This window comes from Sus scrofa, chromosome 14 (assembly GCF_000003025.6).
Source record: "Sus scrofa isolate TJ Tabasco breed Duroc chromosome 14, Sscrofa11.1, whole genome shotgun sequence".
NCBI lineage: Eukaryota > Metazoa > Chordata > Mammalia > Artiodactyla > Suidae > Sus > Sus scrofa.
In genome coordinates, this window is record NC_010456.5 from 113,607,570 (window position 1) to 113,633,417 (window position 25,848).

Below are 25,848 nucleotides of genomic sequence, written 5' to 3' on the forward strand. Positions count from 1 at the left end.
ACAGGGAACGGATAGACTTCTAGAGGCAGCCAGCTAACATCCTGTTACTGCATCCCACCGACATTTAGAACACCTACTGCCTCTCCAGCACTGTTACCTGCTTCACCTGGGCCAGCTCACTTAATCCTTCAATGTCATTCCTCCCATCAAGAGGAGCGTGAAACTCAGATAAAGGTTATTTGCCCAAGGTCATCTTGGACTCAAACCTCAAACCTGTATTAGCTGTTCCGCCCTCCAGAGCATCCTTGATCCCCGGGCCTCGTCTCCCCAGCAGCCCCCATGCTTCCCTGGGAACCCTTCTCCCTTCCAGCCCTGAAGCTCAGCCTTTCCCCTCTGCAAGGAACTCAGGGAGAAAACAGCCCAGCTGAAAAATTAGGCCACGCTGGCGAGCACACTACTTATTTTTTTATGACTAAGATTAAGCTGACAACCATGCAAAACATTGCAAACCTGTGTCGGCTGCAGATTTAATACCTCACCCAGCCCACACAAATAATTCATGCTTCTGCATCGATGTCCAGAAAAAACAAATCAGCAAAAAGCTGGGCTCCTGTGTGTGTGGAGCAGCCGCGTTTCCATTGAAGCAGCATGCCGGAAATACCCAAGCTCCAGGACTGCAGATCTAGCATTTTGCAATTTTTTTTTTTTTTTCTTAAAAGATTAAAGTACGTTTTCAAATGATTGAAGGTTGGTGGGAGGTGTAAATGTGGGCACTTGTCACATTAATTCTTCAGATGATTAAGTTCTTTTCCATTTCTTTAAAGCTGTTTGCACTTGGGTTTGATGTCCTCGTTCCGGGTGAGTGTGTTGTAGCAGTTACCAAGGTGACTTTAGCTGACTTTCAACAATTTATTTTTCCCTCCAGCTTGAGACGTCTCTAGCCCTGTGTGCTGTTGATTCTGCTCTCCCAGCCCCACCCCCAGCCGCTATTCAGCAGCATTTTTGCCCGTGCCAGAGGGGCCCGCCAGCTTCGCAGGCTCAGAGGCCCTACCTGGCAGCCAGGCCTTTCGGGAGCCCGGTGGCGGTGGCATGTCTCAGCGGTGGCACAGGGAAGTGATAGTGAGACTCCGCGCCCTGGCTCTTCCTCTTAGACTCGCTCTGTGACTGTAAGCTTGTCACCTCCCCTCTCTGAGCTGAGGTTCCCTCACAGCACAAGAAGAGTTAACCATAGAAGAACCTACCTGAGGCACTTGCGGTGAGGACTCGCCAGTGAATCTGGACTCCTTACCCTGGAGCAGAGCAAGGGCTCGCCAGAGAGTCTGCCTGCTGTCCTTCCTGAGTTCTGCTCTTATCTGAGCCCCGAGGGCACCCTCTGAGAGGTGGTGTTGGGGTTCCCCCCCTCAGAAGGGAGGTGGAGAGGCCAGGGTGAAAGGGGAGGAGAGCTGGTCAGAGGTCCGAGGCCCCCACCCGGGGCCTGCCACAACCCAGCTCTGTGGCCTTGGCCACGTTGCCAGCGCTCCTTTGTCAAGGAAAGAGGCAGATTAAACAACCCCAGAGCTCCCTTCCAGCCCTGAAATTCCATGATCCTCTTGGCCAGTGTGTTTGCCTCCTCCACAGGTCTTATGAAAGGGTTTGTCAAAGGAGACGCCAGGGCAAAGTGCAGTTGCAGAGTTGGCTTTAGGAAAGCAGGGGAAGGGACCGCCTTGAGAAAGGGCAGTCACATCTGGGGGTGGATCCTCCCAGCTTGTGGGAATGACCCTGTCACTTTGGGGGTTTTATAAGCCCCTGTCTCTGCAGGCCCCTGTCTCTGCAGGGCCCCGTGCTGTCTGATGTCACCTCCATCACGCCTGCTGCCCTCACATCCTCCCTGTGGGGAGGTGCTCTGCATTTTGGATGCCTCATGGGCCACAGGCCCCAGAGCCCCCCCAGTGTGTAAGGAGATTGGGCCCCCACGGACTGTGCGACTGCGGAGCCCAGACATCCTGGGTGGCTCCTGCTGCTTGAATGATAAATAACAAGAGCTTCTCACCCAGTATTTTGATGGACACTTGGGGAATTGTTCTGAGATTCACAGCCCAAACCAGGATCTGGCCTTTTGAATGAGATCAGTGGGTAACCCTCATTTCTGGCCCAGGCAGATTTGAGAGGTTGTTAGTGGGGCAGCTGAATTTGAGAGAGCCAATCTTAGATTGCAAAGGGGCCCCGTGGCCCAGCTGTGGAGCAAGCTGTGGGTGGGAAGCAGGATGGGAGGAAGCATGAGGGAGCAGTGAGTTCGCTGTGGCTGGGACCACAGTCAGGAGGAATCTGGTACAGGGCTCCTGGGGCCCGCGAAGCCCAGCAGGGTGGCAGCCCGGTCCTGCTGCCCAGCCAGGCTCACTGATCTGACTCCTGAGAGCCCAGTTTCCACCCCTGGATGAGGACTGTGTCATGTCCTGCAGGATGAAGGGTATGTCAAGGCAGCTCCTGGCCACCAGCAGAATCCAAGCCTTGTGCCTGCTCTGATGTCGCAGCCTTCTCGGGGACAGCTGGGAGGAAGCTTTCAGAGCCACGCTTTCAGCCTTGGAGAACTTGGGGACTGAGGTGCCAGGGCAGGGGTAGAAGGGCTCCCAGAAGCCCCTGAGGCCATCCTAGGGAAGAGCAGGCCACTGTGACATGAACTTTTACTTTTTTGGAAGAGAGCCCACACCCACGATATATGGAAGTTCCCAGGCTAGGGGTTAAATCAGAGCTGTAGCTGCCAGACTATGCCACAGCCACAGTAACGCCAGATCCGAGACGTATCTGTGACCTACACCACAGCTCACAGCAACACCAGATCCTCAACCAGTGGGCAAGGCCAGGGATTGAACCCACAACCTCATGGATACTCATTTCCACTGGGCCACAGCAGGAACTCCTGACATGAGCTTTTGTATAGCGTGTTGGCCAAAGATGAGGCTTCAGAATCAGATCTTCCTGCAACCAAATAGCAGCTCCACCATCTCCGCTCTGCAACCTGGACTGGTTCCTTCCCCTCTCTGATCCTGGGCTCCTTATCTGTAAAAGGGCTACAATAATAGTGTCCACCTCATGGGGGCGCCATGAGGAGTGATCAGTGAGAGGGGCCTCACTCAGCACGGTGGGGGGCACCTGGCAGGTGAGTGAACGGTGGCTGTTGCTATTATTAGAATTAATGACCATTGAGGTTACTCAGGAGCCCAGCCCAAGAACCTCCCATCCTGCTCCTCCCTGAGGTTTTCACCTGGTGCTGAACCTGTGCCTGTGCTTGCTTCACAGGAGCCGCAAAGACAGCCTGGAAAGCGACAGCTCCACGGCCATTATTCCCCATGAGCTGATCCGCACACGGCAGCTCGAGAGTGTACATCTGAAATTCAACCAGGAGTCGGGAGCCCTCATTCCTCTTTGCCTCAGGTGAGCCCCACAGCATACAGCTTGGCGCCAAGGAGCCACCAGGCCTGTACTTGTCCCCCACACTTAGGTGGAGTCTGGGGCCCAGGGAGGAAGAAGAGCTAGTCAGGCCATTCCATCTTGGGCCTGTGAGGGAGCCTGTGGACCCTGAGCCCCCCAGTAGCCCCTGCTGGGCTGAAGAACTCTCCTTTCTCAGAGGAGTGTTGCCCAGCCCTGTTGCCTTAGGAAGCGTCAGTGACTAGAGGGTCTCAGACACCCTGCCATCCCACCAGCCCAGAGTCCGAGGTGGCAACATCTCCAGTACCACTGGGGTAGCAGGGCCAGGTTCCAGACAGTGGGGCGCTCTTTTCTCCTGCTTGCTGCTTTTCCGTGCAAAACACTCAGTTTTCCAAACCCCGTGGCCAGCACAGCAGACTCCTTGAGGGACCAAAAAGTCCAGCTGTGTCCCTTCTGCTGCTGTCTGCTGAGCCAGAGACCCAGCCCTGTGGCCAGAATTCAGCTTTCTGCCTGGGGATGCTGTGTTGGGCTGAACCTGTTACAGCTGGCTTTGTCCACAGCCCTCAGGGATTCCACCCTCACTTTTTTTTTTTTTTTTTTTTTTTTTTTTTGCTTTTTAGGGCCGCACCCATAGCCTATGGAGGTTCCCAGGCTAGGGGTCTAATCAGAGCTGTAGCGCCAGCTTACACCACAGCCACAGCAATGCCGGATCCTTAATCCACTGAGCGAGGCCAGGGATTGAACCCACAACCTCATGGTTCCTAGTTGGATTCGTTTCTGCTGCACCATGACGGGAACTTCCATCCTTACTTTTATAGCAAGAGAAGCAGCAAGAACAACTGTGAACTCAGATGACAGTGACAAGAGAGGGGTGGCACTGGTTTGGCCCCTCCCTGCTGTCCCCAGAGCCCGAGAAAGAAATTTGGGTGGTAACCAGCCTTTCGCAGTAGGCCAGAGAGAGCAAGCAGTCAGAGTGAGCAGGGGCTAGCCAGGCCCCCTACCCCCTGCCAGGACCCCAACCATTTCCTCCCCAGCTCTCTCTCTGGCCCAGGTTCAAGGCTTTAGACCGGCAAAGGGTTAATCTGAGGTGGCCTGAGAAAGCAAAAAGCAGGTTTTGCCTCCTTTGCTGACTAGCATCTCTGCCCCTCTGGTTGCCCTGCCTGCCCTTCCCCAGGTGTGTTTCCAGACTGGGGATTAACAGTAACTTCTCATGGCTCCCTTGCAGTGACCCCACTTGGCTTCAGCTTTTTTTTTTTTAAAGATAGGGCCTTAGTGCTAGCCATTTAAATCTCAGGGTTGGGGGTGTGTGTCGAGGAGCAGGTGGAAGATTCTGCCCCAGACCCAGGAGTTGTGCTGGGGAGGCACTTTGCCTTCATCCGGGGGTGTAGGAAATTTCTGTAGATGCTTCTTCACCCCCACCCTCCAAACAAAGGGGGGCACGAGCCCCCTCTTAGCTCTGGGCCTGGCCTTGGGCCCATGACTAACTGGCCTCTCTGGCCTCGGTTTCCTCACCAGGACATGAAGGAGGTGGGCTCCACTCGGCTCGCAGACCCTTTGAACCCTGCTCCAGTGTCCACTAGCTTAGCGCACTTTGGAAGGTGACAGTAGAGAAGTCGGGAGAGGCTTTTCTTTGGGAGGTGTTGAGGGGAACGTGTTTGGTTCCACTGCCCTGTGAGTGGGCAAGGGGCAGTCAGGGGCATTTGCCAGGCATGCTGGCCAGGGAGCAGAGCCCCCCCCAGTGCCCGAGCCTGGCCGGGCCTGCTCTCACTGACTCCATGTTCCCACCCCAGGGGCAGGCTCCTGCACGGACGGCACTTTACGTATAAAAGTATCACAGGTGACATGGCCATCACCTTTGTCTCCACGGGAGTAGAAGGCGCCTTTGCCACTGAGGAGCACCCTTATGCAGCTCATGGACCCTGGTTACAAGTGAGAAGGCTCTTTTTCTTCTCCCCACCCCTTTCCATGGTTCCTCCTGTGCCCACCCCCTCCCTCCCCTGCCTTGGCAGCTCTTGGCGGCTCTGTTCCGGAGAGGCCGGTTGTGCGATGCCGTGTGGAGTACAGATGCTGCCGCCTGTCTCACCAGCTCCAGGAGCACTTCCTGGCCTCTCCTTCTATCCCCTGAGACACAAACGACAACTCTCCGGGCCCTGGCCCTTGATAATTCTGTTGGCCATGGAAATTCCAGTTTGAGGGATGTGAGACTTTCGCAGCCTGGGTAAACCAAGGTGGGGGGTGGTGGGGGTGGTGAAGCAGGATGAGAGGAAGTGTGCAAGCCACTCTCTACTGTTTTCTGGAAGTCCCACCAGAATTCCTAGCCAGTGGGCATCTGAACCTGGCCCTAGGGCTGAGACGGGCAGCCCTCAGCAGACGGCGCCTCCCCCTTCGCCCTCACCTAGGGTCCACCGGTGCTTCTCACGGACACCCAGCTTCTCTGTGCAGAAACCCCCTGGCTTTTCCGGAACACTTTGTCTCTCCTTTGCTTTTCTGGCTGGAGCACAGCTCAAGCCATTGCAAGCGGGGTCCTGGGCCCTGAGAGCCACAGGCCTCCTTGCAGCCCCCCTCCCTGCCCCAGGTCTCTAACTGGTACTCGGCCTGGTGCAGCCCACTCCCAGATGGAGGAATGGAACGGCATCCTCTTTTGTTTGTTTGGGGGGGTTTGGGGGGAGGAACACGCTACCTTGCCTCTCTCAGGAATATGGAAAAAGGGAAGCTGGCCTCAATCCAAAAGGTGACCCTGCCTTGTTTGTGGTGTATGGTGGGGATAGGGGTGGGTATGGGGATTACAGCAGAGAGGAAGGGAATGAAGCCGGTTCTGTGGGTTTAGCCGGGTCTGGGGCGCGGGGGTGTCTATGAAATGTATATACCATTAATGTAAGTGTGCTTTTAGTGTGTGTGTGTGTGTGTGTGTGTGTGTGTGTGGAGAGCTTGCAGCTGAATTTCTCCTCCTCAGGCCAGCTCCCCCCACCCCCTCCCCACCAAAATGCTAACCCTTAATTAAAACAAACAGCAAGCGGAGGACACCAACCACAGTCCCCAGACTGAGCCGAGGTAGAAATGGAAGCTGGTGCTTTAGGGATATTGTGTTCCATAAATTATCTTGCCTTTTTCCACTGTTGTTATTACATTGTTTCATAACAAAATTACTTTGAACCATAAAGTTATAAATACATTTTAAAAGTCCCACTTGGTAACATTAGATTTCTGTCCATGTGGTGTTGGTAGTTACTGTAGCAAAAGCTCTGAAGTATAACATTTGAAATTAGCCCAGGACAAGCGGAAAGGCCCTCCCCCCACCACACCCCTGGTGTGTCCCAGGCCACCAGGCCCTCTGTAGAGGGCAGGGAGGGAGGAGGCCTGCTGCCTGGGCAGAGCTGGGAAGGAGTGGGGGGTGGGGACGAGGCAGGGGACCCCAGCCCCTGAGAGGTCACAGGTCATCATCCGCAGGTGACAGGGGGCCGATAGGTCTCAGCGAAAGTGTTCTCAGATAGCATTTGCATGTAATGAAGGTTCAAGCACGTTTTCTTGGGAAAGCAGGGACTCGAGTCTCCTCATGCTTGACGAGAAATTCCACCCAGTTGCGTTTCACATGCTCTGTTCGGAACCTGTGCTTGGGGCCCCGCCGTCCTCCTTGGAAGGGCTTCCTGTCCTGAGGGCCAGGGAGATCAGCGTCTCCAGTTCTCAGCAGCCTGGGGATCTCAGCCCCCAGAGGACTCAGCAGGTGTCATATGGCCCCTCAGAGCCCCCACCCCTCCCCACCCAAAGGTCCAGACCCAACCCTGATTCCCAAGCCCCTTCTCCGCTGGCTGCCGGTGTTCCATCCCAGCTCTGCTCCCCCTCACCTCCCTGGCAGCCCCTCGGTGAGCTTGAGCACACTCGCCTGCCCCGCTGACTCCAAGCACACGGTCCCCTCCCGGGCCCTGTTGCCGGGGAACCGGGAGCGGTGGGAACCAGCCGCTGGCCTCGGCATGTTTCAATAAAGTTGCTGTGCTGGGAGCTGCTTAATCAAAGGCCTGTGTTATGGGCTCATTAGTGTGGTCCACCACAGGGGCCAGCTCCCGGGGGAGCTCCCGGGAAGGCTGGCTGGGGCCCCGCTCCCCAAGCATGCACCCTTACTCACCAAGGGGTTTCTCAGGCCCTTTCCAAGGAGCCCTGGGAAACCCTCCGCCCCTGGCCCCAGCCCTGCAGGTCCTCAGCTGTGGAGCCACCACCCACACCACCGGCCCTCTCCCCACCCCGCCCCCAGAGCAGTCAGCCCTTTCTGCATCTGCCTGCCAGCCCGCCTTCCTCTTTAGGGTCTTGCCGCTGTGGTCACAGTCAGCTCCCTCGCTTGTGGGAACCTGGGCTTGTAATTACCGTGGGCCTCTAAGTCTCCCTCTGGGGCCGCCTGTCTCCCTAGACTCTGAGGACCTCCTGGAGGCCTGGGCCCCCTCCACTGGGCCAGGAAGACGTCTCCTCCAACGGGAGACCCCAACAGAGAGGCCTGCCTTCACCCCCGCAGGAATCTCTTACTCATGCTTCTGGGACCTAGGGTGTCTCTCTGGCCCCTGTGGGCACAGGCCTGCTGGAGGCAGAGCCTCAGAAAGAGCTGAATGCAGCAGCCCCATGACTAAAGAGCCCCAGACTTCTGTTCTCTTGGCTGCTGCTTGAACACTCCCTGTCGGTCCCAGATGAATCGGGAGGAGCTAGGATGACTTTCTTGCATCAGCCTTCAGCAGCCTTGGAAGCCCTCACCCCCAGCCTTGGCACCTTGTTCTGGCCTCCAGCCCAGGCCTGTTATCTCTTGGGGAAATGGCATGGCAGAGACACCCCACATGGGAAAAGAGTGACAAAAGAGAGCCTGAGAGAAAAAGGCAGAAGGTGAGGGAATCTGGGCCCCTTCCGGAGCATGTGGAATGGCCCCAGACAGGCCTCCACACCCACCTACTCCTGGGCCTGCATCTGCACCACCCCCGACCCACCCACGCCCCCTGCCCTGCTCTCCCCCTCCCCCATCTCTCCAGCCCCAGGAAGGCCAAGGCCCCAGCACACAGAGATGCAGGGCCATCTGCAGCCCTGGGGTTGTGCAGTGGATCCCCCTGCTTCCTGGAGGAGCTGGAGAGGCAGGAATCCTGCTCCAATTCCTCAAGCTTTTCAGTTTCCCCGAGGTCGGCACCTGCCTTCTGCATTTGCCCTGCCATTGGTAGTTTTCATCTTTGCTGAGATGGTAAAGTCTGTCGGCGGCCAACTCCAGAATTTTGTGTGTGGGGGGAGGTCCTCAGACCGGGGGAGGCCTGCCTGCGTCTTCTCCGGCACACACTTCTGCCAGCATTCCTCCTCCCGGTGGTGGCTTTAACTTGCCTCTCTCCCTTGAGTCTGTCAACGCCGGGCTGTTAGTCGCTGAGCGGGAGCCTGGCCCAGAGCTGAGTCGTTCATCCGTCCCCAGCCAAGGTTGATCTGAAGGGGGAGAAGTCGGCCCCAGAGGTCACATAGGGGTCACATCACCAAATATGAGACTTTTTTTTTTAAGTCCTGCAATGCTTTCTCAGCTGTGTGGTGTCTGACAGCTCACCCAGGCGGCCCCCATTCCCAGCCATTCCCTACCAGGCGTGATGGGAGGCCCCGGGCTTGGGAGAGGATGCCCAGCAGGGGTTTAAGAGGGCTTCACTCCTCCAAGCCAGGTTTGGGGAATCACTGCTGGATTCTTCCAGCCCAGTGGCTGCCTCACCGCTGCCCTGTGGATAAGCCCCTGCCTTCTCCTGTCCCTGTGTACCCGTTGGGACATGTGTGGAAGACACTTGGTGAGCCCTAGCCTGGGCCCTGAGCAGCTCCTCTTCCATCCCTCTGCTGTTCCTCCTCCCACGGGTGAACCTGGCCACAGCCTCTTCTCCCTGGAGACCTTCGCTCGGACTGTCACAGGGACCTCATTGTCCAGGGTACATCCATTAGGGCTTAAATCCCAGCACTGTGTCTGGGGGAGGCCAGCACCCTCCCTTTCGGGAGGAGACCGTGCTGGCCCGCTGTGCCCTCCGCAGCCAACAGCCAGAGCAGGAGGAGTCTGAGCCTGCTCCTGGCCACCCCAGCCGGCTTCTCACCACCCACTGAGAACAGGAAGTGCGTGAGGCCTCTGTGCCGCCACTGCTGCTGCGTACCTGCCACACACACCTCTGCCCCTGAGCCCGGGGGTGTCCTCCGGGCTGTTTTCTGGCTTTTGTCTGGCCTGTTGGGGTGGGGGGGTGCAGACTGGACCAGTTCCTGTCCCTGCCTCCTCCGCTGCCATCGTGGGTGCCAGAGCAGCTCCTTGGCAGGCCCTACCCTGTAGCACAACACATTTCCTTCCCTGAGAGAAGGAAAGGGAGGGAAAGAGAAAGCCAAATTTGTTGGCTTGTTGGGAAGCAAGAACAACACGCTAACATGAAGCGCAAACAAGGCCCCAGACAAAGTGTGGATTGTCGTACCGAGGGGAACGAGTGGGCATTGTCAGGGCTGTTTGCAGACTCAGAAATATCATTGACCACAGACATTTGAATCAGATCTGCAGCAGCTGGGCCCCTGCCTGCCAGGCTGCCCGGGGCAGGCACGGATGAAAGATCACTTTTCAGGTTCCTTCTGGAACTTGCTGGGGCCTGGGGAATTGGGAGATTGTTGACAATCCTCCCTCTTCACCGACCAGCCAGGCTGTCCTAACGCACTGGGCGTGAGCACTTTGGAGTAAGCTGCTGGCCTGTGTTCCAAGCCCCATCGGTGCCCAAAGGTGGAGTGGGGAGTGGGGGCAGGGAGCCACTGCTCCCCTCAGGGCTCCACCAGTTAGATGGGGGTGGAGCTGCAGCCACCAACTCACTTCTGTCGGTTAAACGTGGGCCCAAACCTCCTTCCCCTCTGAGTCTAAGCACTTCCCCAGCACTCCCCCCACCATGATCTCCAGGGGGGGAGGAGGTACCTTCTAAAAATGCAGATGCCTTGGCCTTGCCTAGGCTGCTCAAATTCAGAAGGTCTGGATGGGACCTCGCATCTTCAGATTTTCAGCATCGTCCCTGGGGGGTTGCGGCTCACATTGATTGGGTGGGGCTTCCCCCTCACTAGAGTCTTCTCCTGTAAGGGCTATTTGTGCATGGACCTAAGCATTTTAATGCCTAGCTCTTGGTGAGTACAGTCATTGGTGAGTGTTATTTTCGTTTTCATTATTATTATTATTTCTATTGCTATTTTCTGGGCTAGAGTAACTGTCGCCTCACGTGCACATTCACCAAAGCTGACCTAGAAATTTATCCTTCTGCCCCCATTTAGAAACCCTTTGGGGGTGTGGTTTGCCTTCCTTTCCAGTTGGTCAACCTGGGTTGTTTTTTTTTTTGTTTGTTTGTTTTTTTTTTGAGCAGCTGCATGTCTGTGATGCCCAGCCCTCTTGAACTGAGCAGGTGGCCAAGAGATGTGTGGCTGGTTGGGGTGGGAGCGCTGGTTTTTCAGGCCATCGGTCGAAGCCCGTGTCCCCTTCACCTCCCCCATGAGAGCAGAGAGAGGAGCTGGCTCTGACTCTGCAAGGCTCCTAGCACTGGGGACCCTTCCCCAGACAGGAAAAGAGCACCCTCTACCACAGGTGGGGTCACTCTTCTTCTATCGTTCAGACTTGACTCCTCTCAGAACTTGCTCATCTGCAAAATGAGGGTGATGGTTACCTCCCTTGCAGGACTGCCCTGAGGATCCAGTGACAGATGCTGATAAAGCCCTTGGCCCAGGGCCTGCACACGGAGGAGCCACTGCTTCTGCTCTTGGCACTGTTATCATTACTGCTATCATTCTCATAACTCTTCCTCTTATCATTTGTGGCAGAGCCAGGCCGCTCCATGGGGACCCAGGGAGCTTCAAGAGCCCCAAGCCCCAGAATTGCACAGGCTTTTCCCACAGTTGCATCACAACGGCGAGTCTGTTCCTCGTGAGAGCGTCCAGGAGCTGCTCCATCAGAGCTGTCTATCTCCAGTGTCCTGTTGATAAGATCTGTTAACATTCTCAGCTCCAGGTCTGAAATATACAAAGAACAGGGCCTGTTTGTTCAATCCAGGCTTCTAAGGTTTAACTCCCAAAGGAAATTAAATTAGGTGCCTGGAGCTATGACAGTCTGTCGTGTTTCTTTGCAGGGAATGTCACCCTTAATATCATGCAGATCTCATGTATAATTTTCCCCATTTGAAATAATGTGAAGTTTCCAGCGGGAAGCAGCATGTCACCAAAAGTGAAAACTGAGGAGTATCTAGGGTTTGTCCCCTTTTTTGATCCTGCCATCCCCTCTCCCAACTGAGTATAAAATGAGTCCACACACACACACAGACTTGGTAGTTGACCTATCAAAAGCCACCCTAACTCGGCCTCTCTCCACCACCAATCCCAGGCCTCTTCTAGGACTGAACTCAGTGTTGGCGGGGTTACCTTTCCCGTTTCTCCAGCTCTTTGGAGCTGACTGCGTGGCCACCATCCCTGGGAACTCTCCCCCTACCCTGTCTCCCCCCTGGCACTGGTTACAGCCCCAGACCTATTTCCCTCTCTGGCAGAAGTTTCCTCCCTCCACATTATTTGTGGGTTAGAAATCAGCCCAGCCTGGCCCGGACTGGAGCCCTTGTAATATAATTGGGTTTTAGGTATGCTTGTGTTTGTGCTAGCATTTGCAGAGATGGCAACAAGCCCCGGAAATGCCAAAAATGTGAATGTGACTTTTGTACTACTCAAGCAGACTGGTGATAACTGGTAGAGACACTCTGGGCTTTGGGGGTGGGGAGGGGGTGGCAGGGAAAACCCTGGGCTGAGAGCAGGAGGCGTAAGGGCTCCAGCTGTGGGAGGATCCAAGCAGCTTTGGGAAAGGGTCACAGAAGTCTGTGAGAGGAGTCAGCCGTCCAGCCTTGGGGGACTGGGAGGGAGGTGGGAGGGGGTATGGGGGGGCGGTTCTCCGGACCAGCTTTGCCCTTCTAAACCCAGTCTCAGTCTTCACTTGAAGCCCGAGCTCCTCAGACAGAAACTTTGGTGAGGAGACATTGGCCAGTGGCTGGAGCTGTTTTGTCCCTGACTGTGGCTTGCAGCCTGGAAGGGAGGTGTCCTTTGGCTCTCTGTCAGCTGGGGGGTGGGGGTGCTGGTCCAGGTGGGGCATGGACTGCCTTTATGCCTGTGTCCTGGGGCCTCCACCGAGGGCCAGGCCTAGCAGAGGCACCCAGGGAATGACTGTGGAGTCCAGCAGACTGATGGGCAGATGACTGGAAGAATCAGAAAATGAGCAAATGTCATGACGGTAAGACCTGAGGATTCGGAAGCTGTACTTGGGGCACTAACTTTTATTTTATTTATTTATTTTTTTTGCTTTTTAGGGCTGAACTGACAGCATGTGGAGGTTCCCAGGCTAGGGGTCAAATCGGAGCTACAGCTGCCGGCCTAGGCCACAGGCACAGCAATGCAGGATCTGAGCCACATCTGTGACCCACACCATAGCTCACAGCAACACCGGATCCTTAACCCGCTGAGTGAGGCCAGGGATCAAACCTGCATCCTCATGGTTCCACAAAGGGAGTTCCTGGGCACTGACTTTAGAGTCCAGACAAGACCAGGACTCACCTTGTCTCGGCTGCTTGTCACAAGCCATGTGACATTAGGCAAATCACAGAAGCCATCTGTGCCTCAGTTTCCTCATCCAGAAGGAGACAGGCGAGCAGCTAGCACAGTGCCTGGTGCGCTGCTGTTTTATCTGCTTACCTGGGGTAGTTTCTCCTTTCCTGCTCACCCCTCCACCCAGCAACTTCCTTCCTTCAGAGCTGTCCATCCCGTGAGGCCGCTTGCTCGCCATCCTTTCTCTGCCATTTCACTTTATCTCACAAGCTGACTCTTGCAAATGTTGAAACTTCTGTTCTTTCAGCGTGAACAACCCCCAGGGGAAACCTGATGGGTGTTTTCTCAAGTTCTGGATCCCCTTCCTTCTCACAGGGGAGTTTTCCTCAGAGGAGCCCCTCACCTTGGCCTTCATCCCCCTTGTTTCTCTTCCTCTGTGCCCCCTCCCCCACCCCCAGGCATTCACAGGCTGCCAGAGAAAGCAAAACACAGGCAGGGCAAGCCACAGCCTGGAGGTGGGGGCAGAAGTCAGGAGGCCCCCAGGACCAGCTCAGGAGGAAGAGGGGAAGAAGAAGGGGTCAGATTGGGAAGAGGCGAGACATCCCCAGCCAGGGCCCAGGGCAGAGCCACTTGGGAAGATGAGCCACTAGGTTGAGGAAGCCCAGGGTGCCCTTGAACATTCCTAGGGACCGAAAACTGCTTTAGGGAGTGAGGGTGGTGTTTGCGCCTGTTGAATAGTGGGGCCGGGCTGTCCTCAACATCAAAGCGTGAAGCCACAAGGCACCGGCCAAGAGCAGCAAAGCGGACAGCTAGGAGGTGCCCTGGAGAAGAGGTTTCTTTTCTTTTTTTTATGGGGGAGGGGCAGATCTGCACCCACGTTATACAGGAGTTCCCAGGACAGGGATCAAACCCGTGCCCCAACAGTAATAATGCCAGATCCTTAACCCACTGCACCACCAGGGAACTCCAAGAGGTTTCTTAAAGGAAGTCTTGAACTCAGTGACTGAATGGGGCTGGAAGGGCAGGGGTTTGGAAGCCTCCAGCCTGAGAGGAGGCAGACAGTACTGATGGAAATGGGCACCGAGGGTCCCTTTCCCTGCTGTAAAGTCAGAGACGTTGGTACATGGTCTCCAAATTCTGCCGCTCAGATTTTTTTTTTTTTTTTTTTTTTTTTTTGCTTTTTAGGGCCTCATCTGGGGCATATGGAGGTTCCCAGGCGAGGGGTTGGATTGGAGCTACACCTGCTGACCTACACCACAGCCACAGCAATGCCAGATCCCACTGAGCGAGGCCAGGGATTGAACCTACAACCTCATGGTTCCTAGTCAGATTTGTTTCCACTGCACCATGACAGGAACTGCTCAGATATTCTTGAATGTACCTTCCGGGGCATTTCTAGATTCCAGACAAGGCTTGTATTCCAAATCCAAACAGGTTCCTTTTGTCCTACCAAGTCAGGCTAGGGGAACACAAGAGCCTGACTGGGCAAGGAGGACATTAGAATTGCTTTCTCTGCCCCTCAGCTTTTCTGTCCCCCTACCTGTACTGCGACATGCAGGAAACCTGAACTGCCAAAATCGGGGGTTTTCCCCACCCATTCTCATGTCCCTTCTGGGACCAGCCCGGCCATCTCCCCAGATGTCCCCACCTTACTCCCCATTGTCCTCTGGTGTCCTTCCTTCTCTGCTCTCCCCCCATATTGTAGGCAGGTGGTGGTGGGAGGTGGGGGCAGGGCAGGGAGGGGCCTTAGGCACATTCCCTCTGTCTCAGGAGAACAGATCGTAGTGGGCTCATGTCTCCTCCACGGCCGGAAGAAAAGTCCATAGCCTGGCAATTGGCAAAAAGACCATATGTTAAAAAATAGTAACAAAAACCTGTCTTGTGCCTTCTTCCCAGATTCTATTGACTGAAGAGTTTGTAGAGAAAATGTTGGAGGACTTAGAAGATTTGACTTCTCCAGAGGAAGTAAGCTGTTTGATTCTCTCTTACAGCGGGTTCCAGTCTCCAGGAACCGTGTGTGTGTGTGTGTGTGTGTGTGTGTGTGTGTGTGTGTCTGTCTGTCTGTCTGTCTGTCTCTCTCTCTCTCAGACGTGTGGAGATAGGCTGGAAAGGAGACCTCGGGGATGTTAAATGGCTTAATTTCTCTTCCTTGAACCACCCCCTGCCCCAGCCCCAAAGTGTGTGAATCGCCAGCTCCTGAGAACCTCATGGACGAGGCAGCCAGGCCCTTCAGGCTCGTACAGAGTTCTCTCTCCAGCCCCTGCTGTTCCCTGGCAGGTTCTGAACAGAAAACCCATGCCTGCTGCCAGAGAACATTCCACATGCTGGTGGGCAGCGAGGGACTCCTGCTCTCGCCTCAGGCCACCCAGGGGGGCTGCTCTCCTTCGTCCCTTCTACGGCCCTGAGCTTCCCGCCCGAGCCCAGAGCTGGCGGCCAGGTGGAGGCCTGTGCTTTCCCCGGCTGCTCCTCTGGGGTACAGGCCTGGAGCCCATAATCCCCTTTGTTTTTCTTCCTGGTTCCCGGCATCCTCATTTACGGGGACTTACCTCATCCTGGAAAGTCCCTTCCCCTCCCCCAGCTCCTACCGAGCAGCACCCTGGCCTTCGGGTCCGAGCCTTCCTGGCCTCAGTCCCCTGCTGATGGGTTCGTGGAACATTAGCCAGCTGGCCTCCCTCAGGAGTGCTCTTTTGGGCCCTCCCGGGGCCCCGGGGGCAGCGACAGACCCTTCCCTCGCCCTTTCTGCCAGGAAATGTGCTGGGGGAGCGCTTCTTCACCTCCCAGGGGCCTGGCTCTCAAGCCAGAGGGAGGCCAGGCGGGAGCCAGCTTTCAGCCAGGGCTGGAGCGCCCAGGTGCCAGGGCTTCCAGGGCCGCGTCAGCCAGGATGCAGAGGCCTCCGACGCACATCCACGGGCAGGCCAGTGGGCAGAGCAGGACTGGCCCGCCCAGGTCTCCAGGTGGACAAGACTCCCCAGAGCCTGAGGTCACCCCGCTGGGAGAGTGTCTTCTGTCTTGTCTGGGATGTGGCTTGATAAATGAACTCATTTAGACATTCAGAAGTCACCAAGCCCCCAGTCTGTGCCAGCCAGTCAACCCCCACAAGTCACCGGTCCCTGAGGCCCAGCTCCCATTCAGTCAGACCAGAGGCAGCTGCCCAGAAGTGCTTCCGGAGAGGCCATGTCGCACAGGGATGGCGCCGAGCCAGACTGTTGCTTTCAGCTCGGGTGTTGAGGGGGTGGGGGGTGGGGGAGTCCAGGCAGGACAGACAGGAGCCAGGAGGAGCTTAGGAAAGTAGGTCACTAAAAATGACTTTTTTTTTTCCTCTCCAGAGGCTGTCCCCACACCCTGCCCCACTCTCCACTTTGGTCCCAGCTTGGACAGCCCCCCATCAGAGGGAGGGAGAGGGAGCCAGCCAGGAAGTGCCAGGCCCATCCACTTCCAGCCCCAGCTCCAGGCAGGCAGAGGGCCCTGCCCTTCCCTCCCCTCCTTTCCAGCCTGATGGGACTTCCGGCCCAGCCCAGGGGGCAGTGGGAGTCTTCAAAGGCAGACCCTGCTCCCAAATCAGTGAGCACCTCTGAGCTGTGTGCAGACACAGGCAGGGCCCTGGCACACACAGGGCCTAAGATAGGTCAGCCTCTTCTGCCACCCTCACCGGAAGCCTAGGAAACAAAACTGTAGGCAAATCGGTGACTCCAGGGGGTCTGGTAGGAAGACGTGGGGCTCTTTGGCCAGGACTGGGGCCGCTGTCAGGCTGGGAAGCCTGGGAGGAGGAACAAGTGGGAGTGGACCAGGGGTCCGCTCTCTCCAGGCCCAAGACAGCGCCTCCAGCCACACCAGCCCTGCTCTTCTGCTCCGCTCCCACTGAGGCTGAGCCAGGGCCACCTTGCCTTGGGAGCCTTTGGCAAAGGCTACAGAGGGCAAGTTCCAGCGTTCTTCCCCACCAGCCTCGGAAAGAGAAGCCATGGCAGGGACAAGGCCGAAGAGTTCCAGACCTCAAGCCACTTCCCTATAGCATCTGCCCCCTCCGCCGCACCCCCCTCCTCCAGCCCCAGGGCCTCAGGGAGCAGATTCCTGACATGCTTGTGGCCGGAGGCAGAACCAAGGAAGTGAGCTGGAGGGAGGTCAGCCCAGTCAAGAAAGAGTTAGAAAACATACCTCCTCCAAGCCCTGTTAATTATTCGCAGGGCCAGGGGAGAGGAGGGGTCACAGAACTCCAGCAGCGTGACCCCAGCCGCCCACCTGGGTCTAGCGTTTTGTGGCTGAAGCCGGGCAACCAGCGGCCTGTCTTGCCCCCAGCACCCAGGGGACAGGGCCTGGGGGAGGGTCCTGGCCTTTCTCTGGGCACTCCGGGAAGAAGGCCGTGGCTCCGGCTAACCATGTATATACCCTGGCTCTGTGCTTGTTACCCTCTCCACAGTTCAAGCTTCCCAAAGAGTACAGCTGGCCCGAGAAGAAGCTCAAAGTCTCCATCCTCCCCGACGTGGTCTTCGACAGTCCACTGCACTAGCCTGGGCTGGGCCCTGCAGGGGCCAAGGGAGAGCCCGGCTGCTCCCCGGTGACTTCCAGTGTGACAACTGCCTAGATGAGACGCCCACAAAGAAAGAACAAGTGTGAGGATGACTGCGCGGCCACCACACGCGCAGCCCGCTGGGATGCCACGCACAGGCCGCGGCCCCACCTCACCGGCAGCTCAGGAGCCTCACCCTGCAGCCGGCCAAGCCAGGTGACCAGGCCCTGGCCCACTGGGGCCACACACGGCCCAGTGCCAACTTTCCCCTCCCGCCGCTGCCACAGGTTCTGGTATGCCGTTTGCCTCTGGACCTCCGATGTGCCCCCAGGGGGAGACGGGCCTCATTCTCACCTACCCTCCGCCACACAGGCCAGCGGGAGCGAGGTGGAGTGGCCCTGGGCCTGCACTGGCCAGCGCGGCTCTGCGCAGCCTTTGGTAGTCCAGCTCCTCTGGCCGCAGAACGATTCCTTCGATCGTGTTTGGTTTTCTCCCTCCTTATTTTATTTTGTAGAAACCGGATGGTATCTTATTGCTCGTCAAAGATGTCCAGAAGCCGTGTATATAGTGTTTTTTAAACAGAACTTTATTTCCAGATGAACTTTCTCATTCTCCCAGACAAGGGCCTGGGGCCGTGTCCCCCGGAGCCGCCGCCTTCTGCCAGAGAAGGTGCCGGTGTTCGCCTGCCAATCCAGGGCCTCAGAGGAGCTGGCTTCACATGCCCCCATGCAGCCTTGAGCCCAGTGTAGCTTCGGCCAGGAAGGGCTGCTGCTGGTTCCCAGGTGGACGGGGCACCCACAAAGGTCAAGGATCATCAGGGCTCCGATGACCCCAACCTCATCTTCCAGGCGTTTTCCAGCCAACCAGGTCGGCTGAGGAAGGGCGAAGCCCACACCTCACAGACCATCCCCACCTGCTGCTCAGGGCCCGGGGCTCCAGCTCTTGGACCACTCCTGTCCCATTTCCTTCCCCTGGGCCTCAGGCCTTTAGGCTATAGGACTCTGGCTTATTAAAAACCGAAAACTCAGCCTCTCAACATGTCTTTCACTTTGGGTTTGCTAGCACTGCCCTGTCCGCCCTCCCAACCTCCCTGCATCCATTCACTCTTCATCCATCACTCTGCCCCTCGTCCTGTCTCCGTTCGTGCATCCTGGCCTCTCACCCGCTACCGCAGATCTCATCCTCTTCCTGTCTCATAGGCAACCTATCTCCAGCCTGTGGTTCCGGGGTTCCTCTTGAGTTGTCTCCCGTTTTTGACCTGGAATCAAGAAGTCCTGTTCATGCCCTCTTACCTCCACTTCTATTATGAGCTCCCCCTTCAGGCCTTTCCAAAGCAAATCCTTTTGTCTGTCTGGGACCACACAGGACCATGCCCTGCGCTTGCCAGGACCCACCCCCAGGAGTGCCAAGCAGGCCCATAGGGGGCAGGACGTCTCCATTGAGCGATCCAACCAGAGGGCTGCCTCCAAGGGCCATGAGGGTAGTGGCCCTGGCAGGTGCTCCAGGGATCAAGAATTGAACTTCCAAGGGGCCCTTCTCTGCACACACCCTCAGGGCTACCTGGTTAACTCCATCAGACTAAGAGCTTCAAGGCAAATCAGCTTGGCATTTGGGAGACACGCCCCCACCTACACACAGCGAAGGTAGAAGCCCCTCTGGACCTGATGTTGGCAGCAGCTGTGCCTTCTGCTCCGAGGACTTTTCCAGAAGGACATTTCCTGGCCTTCACCCACCACCGCATCCCTGCCTACAAAGCTCTTGTCTTCAGACGCTTCATGGCTGAGAAGTGCCAGTGGCTTGCCTCCTTTCCTTGCCATCCTGACCTGCTTACCCACAGGCTCTTTCTTTCTGGGGCCCTGCCTCTACCTGCCTGGTTTGGCCCAGGGGGAGAAGGGTATCTTCTAGCTAAGCTTTGACATCAGTATGGAGGCAGTAGGGAAGCAGGTGAGCCCTGGGACAATGAGCCTGTGGCCTCTTCCTGCCCCCCCCACCCCCACCCCAGTGCTGGGAGCCACCAAGGACCAGCTGGAACCAGCCTTCACTCCTTTTCCTACATTGTGCTGGCTCTGCGGGAGAGGCGAGCCTCAGCCATCTCTGCCCAGCACTCCTCTTTCTTGGGCAGTGGTGACTTCCAGAGGTTTCTTGGCAAGGGAGCCCCCTCAGCAAGGGACCCTCCCCGGGGTGAAGGAAGGCTGACCGTGGGGCAGGCCCAGCACGGCACCTGGCACATGGAAGGTGCACACTGAATGAACCCCTTCTTTCCCTCCCTGTAACTTTTTGGGAGCCCTGACCTCAGAGTGAGTTGAGGAGGTAAGAAGCCTCCCTGCCTAAATCTGCCTCTTCCTCAGGCTTCCTTGAGACCTGCTCCGTCCTACCCCCTCCCTCCACATCCCTTGTGGCCCAAGCTTCTCAGAGGAAGGGGCTCCCCATGCCGTCTGCCTGCTACACAAGGCAGACACCCGTAGCTCCTCGGGTCCAGTGGGGGCTGCAGAAGGACCACAGACCCCGCGGCCACTGTGTGGGGGTGGGGAGGCTCACGCAGGTCTCAGGTCTGGCTGGGGAGCTGGTGCCTCTTGTGCGCTTCTCTTCCTCTTCCAAAGGCGAGGCTTCATGGCAGGGATTGGGAAGCCTGGGGGGAGAGTCTAAAGGGCTTGCACGTTTTTAAAAGTAAACACAGGGTCTGGGGATTGGGTTTTAAGACTGAGTGGAGAGCAGGGAAAAACCTGAAGGTCAGTGCCCCTGTGGGGCAGACCGGGAGAGAATTCCCTGGACTATTTTTTTATCTGGCTGTCTTTCCTCTCTGGCTTCCGGGTCCTCTGCCAGGTGAGGTCCTTGGGTCCCTGTTATAAGTCAGGAGCCCTGTAGAAAGAGCCCTCCTTTTGTACAAGTACCTGAATGCTGCAATGAGCAGACTTTTGTAAAATTTTATATTAGTTTCTAATGTCAATGGTGACTCGGTTCCTGGGGGCTGCAGCCAGCCTGGGACTTTTGTAAGAATTTTTGGGTGACTCACTTAGATGTCGTTTCTTTCTTGTCCCCTCTTCCTCTGTGTAATCTAAGTGCATTAAACATATTTGCAGAAGTGCCTGGGTCTTGTGCTCCTTTGGGGCTGCCTGGAGTAGGGGAGCCGAAAGCCTGGGGCCCTGGCAGAGGGGGTGGGTAGGACTCAGCCACTTAGAAGAAGCCAGGAGGTGGAAAGACCTCGAAGACTGGTGTTGGGAGTGGAGGGGTTGCCAAGGAAGCAGGATCACGCAGCCGGTGACTCTCTAGTCATGCAGAAATGACTTTGCAGGGACAGGCTCTCTTTCGCTGGTCTTGGATTCCTCTAAGGTCAAGGAGGTCAGAGGTGGAACGTGGTCTGGGGGGATGAGTGGGTGGGTAAAGGCCCTCTCTTCTGCTTCATTACTCTCCTACCCTCCTCTCGCCACACAAGTCCTTTTCCCTTGGGAAGGTGGGCCTTCTCCTGTCCAGTTTGTAGTTCTTATGCCCCTTTCAGCTAGAGCCAGAGACAGAACTCCCCTCACCAGACCTGTAATCAGCCTTCTACTCCACGGCTGGGGGGTAGATGGAGGGGCAGCCTCAGGACCAGCACACTGGGGGACACAGGCCAGCCTGCCCTTCCTATCAACTTCTCTGGGCCTGGTCTGGGTGAGGAGGCAGGTGGATCACCCAACTCCTGTCTCTCCAGGGCCTGGTGTGGCAAAACGGAGCCTACTGCTGGAAGGGAAGGAGGCAATAGCCTGGGGCTTTGGAGGCAGGCAGGAGGGGGGCTGCACCCAGACTGGGTCCTGGAACCTGCAGGACTCCTCTGGGCCCACACGTATTCTTTCCCTTCCTTCTAGGCCTGTTTGTCTGTCCCAGGGAGGACAGGGCCCTTTCTTCCAGGTCCTCGGGATGGAGCTGTAGCACCCAGGGAGTTCTGCAGAGGCCCTGGGGGCATCACAGAGGGTATGAGCAGAAGTCAGCTCCTGGGAAGGGTGTCCCCTCCCTGTCCTCTGTGAGAAGCAGCTGTATCTGGGGGTGGTCAGAACTCCTCCTTCCTCTGTGACCTCCTACTGAACTGTGGCTGGGCCCCGTGAGCAGTGGCGCAGGTCCTGTCTGGGGCCCTCAGTCCTGGCAGTCAGAGCAGGGGAGCTGGGAGGGTGTGGAGCCAGGCTGACTACACAGGGTGGCCCAAGCCACACCCCTTCCCCCTTTCTCCTAGGAGATTGGAGGCGGGGTGCTTATCTAATCCTCCTCATCTGACTAGCCTGGAAGGACCCAGGGTCAGGGTGAAGTTCTTGCCCCAGAGAATGCAAGATAGGGAGATTCTGTGCTGAGGTGGTTCTGGGAGACTGGAATCGCCTGGGGTTGTTTCTGGAAAGAGAAGGGCTCCAGGGCCTAGAGAGTGCATTTAGGGAGGGGAGAAGGCCACGTGGCCTTGGTTGTCTCCTTCCCAAAGCCTGTACAGTGTTCACCATCCGCCCTGCCCTATGGGGGGCGGGGAGCAATCAGGGACCCTAGGGAGCGAGACCGGAGACCTCAGGCTCCAAGAGGAGCCTCCAAGGGGCTGGGGAGCCTGAGAGATTTGCCAAACTGGCCTGACCAAGAGGAAAATGCATGCTGGAAGAGAGTGACTCAACCCGGCCTGCCTGGCTCCGAGGTGGGGAGTGAGTAGCTGGGCAGGAGAAGGGAGAGAAGTGTCCCTAGACTGCAGGGCAGGGCAGGATGTGGTCTGGGAGGGGCGGCCCCTTCCACGGGGTTTGGTGGGACCAGCCGGCCCCTCCTCCACCCCACGGCAGGAAGTCTTCGGGAGAGAGCTAAGGGCAGGATGGGGGCAGGGCCAGAAGCCTCCTGGTGGGGGTCCGAGGTTTGTGTGAGTTTAGCTCGCTGAGGAACGGGCCAGGGAGACCTTGTGGGGGTTGTGAAGAGAGCAGTGGCCTCCTTGGAGCCAGAGAACTAAAAACAGCGACGCTGTTCCTTTGTTTTTCCAATTTCACCCACTGCCACCCACACCCCATCGCAGTACAGTCCTGAGAGCGCTGAGAGGAAGGGGAGTGGGGCCTCAGGTCTCAACCTTGACAAGACAGAGGGAGGGCACCTGAGCATTGTTGAGCCGCTATAATAACACTGTGGGAATGCTGAGAACTTGAAAATATGTTCACTCGTCCTTTCAACAAACATGTGGCAGACACTCGGTCATAGGCTGGGACACTGGACACAGGCCCAGCCTTAGAAGCTCATACTGCAATGGGGGGAGACGGACCAGGAAACAATTGCAAGAAGAGCCTTAAAAGAGAAGGGCAGTAACCTGCTTTCCCAGCTCTCCCACTTATCAGTTTTGCTTTAGACAGGTTAACTGTGCCTCAGTTTCTTCATCTAAAAATGGGTACTCAGGGAGTTCCTGTCCTAGCTCAGCGGAAGTGAATCCGACTAGGAACCATGAGGTTGCAGGTTTGATCCCTGGCCTCGCTCAGTGGGTTAAGGATCTGGTATTGCCATGAGCTGTGGTGTAGGTCACAGACGCAGCTTGGATCCCAAGTGGCTGTGGCTGTGGCTGTGGTGTAGGCCAGTAGCTACAGCTCCAATTTGACCCCTAGCATGGGAACCTCCATATGCCACGGGCGCGGCCCTAAAAAGACAAAAGACAGAAAAGTAAATAAATAAATAATAAATAAAAATAAAAACGGGTACTCAGAGCTCCCATTGTGGCTCAGTGGTAACAAACTCGACTAGTATCCACGAGGATCTAAGTTCGATGATCCCTGGCCTCACTCAGTATGTGTCAGGCATTGCTGTGGTCTGTGGCCTAGGCCTGTAGCTGTTGACCCCTAGCCTGGGAACTTCCATATGCTGAGGGTGTGACCCCAAAAAGAAAAAAAAAGGGTACTAACAGAGTTTTTGCAAGGATTATATGTGATAATACGCACATATAATGAGATGTCTGGCACGTAGTAATTATTCAATTAGCATTAACTTTTTTTTTTTTTTTTTTGTCTTTTCTAGGGCCGCATTCATGGCATATGGAGGTTCCCAGACTAGGGGTCAATAGAAGCTGTAGTCGCTGGCCTACACCACAGCTCACAGCAACACCAGATCCTTAACTTACTGAGCAAGGCCAGGGATCGAACCTGCAACCTCATGGTTCCTAGTTGGATTTGTTAACCACTGCACCACACTGGAAACTCTGCATTAACCCTTTATTAAAGGGCTAAGCTAGGGTATGGACACAGAAAAGTTGCCCAACCCTGTCTGTGAGATTTAAAAAGGCTTCCTGAAAGAAATGACATCCAAGACAAAATCCGATGCTTCAGGATGAATTGGGCAAAAGAAGGCAGGTGTTGTACTTCGAAAACCTCTCTAGGCAGACAAAACAACAGGGGCAAAAACCCCAAAACTCTTCTTGGCAACTATAGCATTCAGGTTGCCTAGAGTATATGGTTTAAGTCATCCAGCTTCCACAGTGGGACCGTCCCCCACCCTCGTCTGCTGGATGGAGAAGCCTAGACTAGGGTAGAAGCAGTAGGAACGGAGAGAATGGGATTCATTCATTGATTCCACAAACATTTATTGTGCACCTGCTATGTGCTAGCTCCCATTGTTGGCACTGGAGATACAGTATTACAGAAAACCCCTCCTGGAGTTCTTTGGTGTCTCAGTAGGTTAAGGATCCAAAGTTGTCCCCTGCAGCAACCCAGGTTGCTGCTGTGATGCAGGTTTGATCCCTGACCCAGGAACTTCCACATGCCACAGGCCTGACCAAAAAATAAAAAAATAAAATACAGAGGTCAGGAAAGGCCTCACTGCATAGGTGTCCTGCAAACCAAAGATCTCAATGACAGGAAGAAGACTGCAGTAGGGACATCTAGGGGAAGACTGGTTCTGGCAAAGAAATGAGCAAATGCAAAGAGCCTGGGGGTGAGAGATGAGAGGCCCACCAGGTGTATATGAGGAACAGCGGGAAGCCCATGTGGCTGGAGCGGAAATGAGAGAAAGAGGATAAGAGATTACTTATACAGTGGCCAGATTGTGTAGGAACTCGGAGGCAAGTATAAAACTTTGCCTTTTATAAGTGGGAAGTGGGAAGGCATTGGATGAGTGAGCAGAAGGGTGACACCATCTGACATATTTTTCAAAGATTGCTCTGGCTCCTCTGCTGAGATTGACTCCAGAACACAAGGGCCGAAACAGAGAAACCAGTTAGTACCTACTGAAATAACCAGGCAAGAGGTTGTGGTGAAGTCATGGAGATGTTAAGACATAGTCAAGATTTATGAGCGCGTGGCTCTGGGATGTTCACTGAAAAGGAGAGGACTGCATGAGCAACAGGTCAAGGGGGAGCAGAACTGAGTATCATTTTCAGGAGTTCCCAGGTGGTGCAGTGGGTTAAGGCTCTGGTGTTGTCACTGCTGTGGCCTGGGTTCAATCCCTGGGCCTGGAACCTCACATGCCACGGGTGCAGCCAAATAAATGAATAAATAGATAATAAAAAGAATTTCTTACAAAAAAAGAAATCAATACAGTTTGGAGGAGTAGCATTTGAGCCGTTCATTCCTCCAAGCAAAGATGACGTTAAATGAGCAACTAGTATTCAAGTGGATCATCTGAGAGATATTTAAGAGAAGGGTTGGCGTGCCTGTTGTGGCTCAGCTGTAATGAACCGGACTAGTATCCATGAGGACTCAGGTTCTATCCCTGGCCTTGCTCAGTGGGTTAAGGATCCGGCGTTGCCATGAGCTGAAGTATAGGTGGAAGATGCGGCTCAGATCCTGAGTCCTGCTCTTTTCTTACTAACTTACACCTGCTCCCTCATTTAATCCTAAGGTTTTAGTACTGTCTATATACTAATGACTCCCCAGTCCGTCCCTTGCTCAGATCCTCACCCTCCTGGTTGCAGATCCATGTAGCCAACTATGCTCTCCACTCAGAAGTCCCACATTGAGTTCAGGGTACATTTAGGTACCCTGAACTCAATGTACTGGACACTAAAATCTTCATCCTCTTCCCTTTCCAATCTGCTGCCCCTTCACTATGTTCCCCATCTCAGTCAGTGGACCTGTCAGCTGTTACTAAGCCAAGGATCAGAGAGGCAAATGTGTTATCTCCCTGTCTCCAACCTTCCTTATCCATTCAATCTGTCATCAGGTCTTATAGGCCCTTCTCGCTCTCTTTTTTACTTATTTGCTTTTTTGGCCAACCCACGGCATATAGAGTTCCCTGGCCAGGGATTAGATCTGAGCTGCAGTTGCGACCCAAGCCACAGCTGTGGCAATGCCAGATCTTTAACCCACTGTGCTGGGCCAGGGATCAAACCTGCCTCACAGCACTCCCAAGATGCTGCCAATCCCACTATGCCACAGCAGGAACTCCTTATAGACTATTCTTTCTCTTTTAGGACTGCACCCACGGCATATGGAGGTTCCCAGTCTAGGGGTCAAATTGGAGCCACATCCAACATT

General features: G+C 55.6%; 1 protein-coding gene across 1 annotated transcript in view; it reads left to right on the forward strand.

Moving 5' to 3' along the window:
* The window catches only part of SUFU (SUFU negative regulator of hedgehog signaling), a 128,064-nt gene extending 107,569 nt beyond the window's left edge, over positions 1–20,495 (forward strand). Inside the window, 4 exon segments of the mRNA XM_021072750.1 lie at positions 3,217–3,351; positions 5,136–5,274; positions 14,803–14,871; positions 17,321–20,495. Of these exon segments, the coding sequence (XP_020928409.1) occupies positions 3,217–3,351; positions 5,136–5,274; positions 14,803–14,871; positions 17,321–17,410 (433 nt within the window). The 3' untranslated portion in view covers positions 17,411–20,495.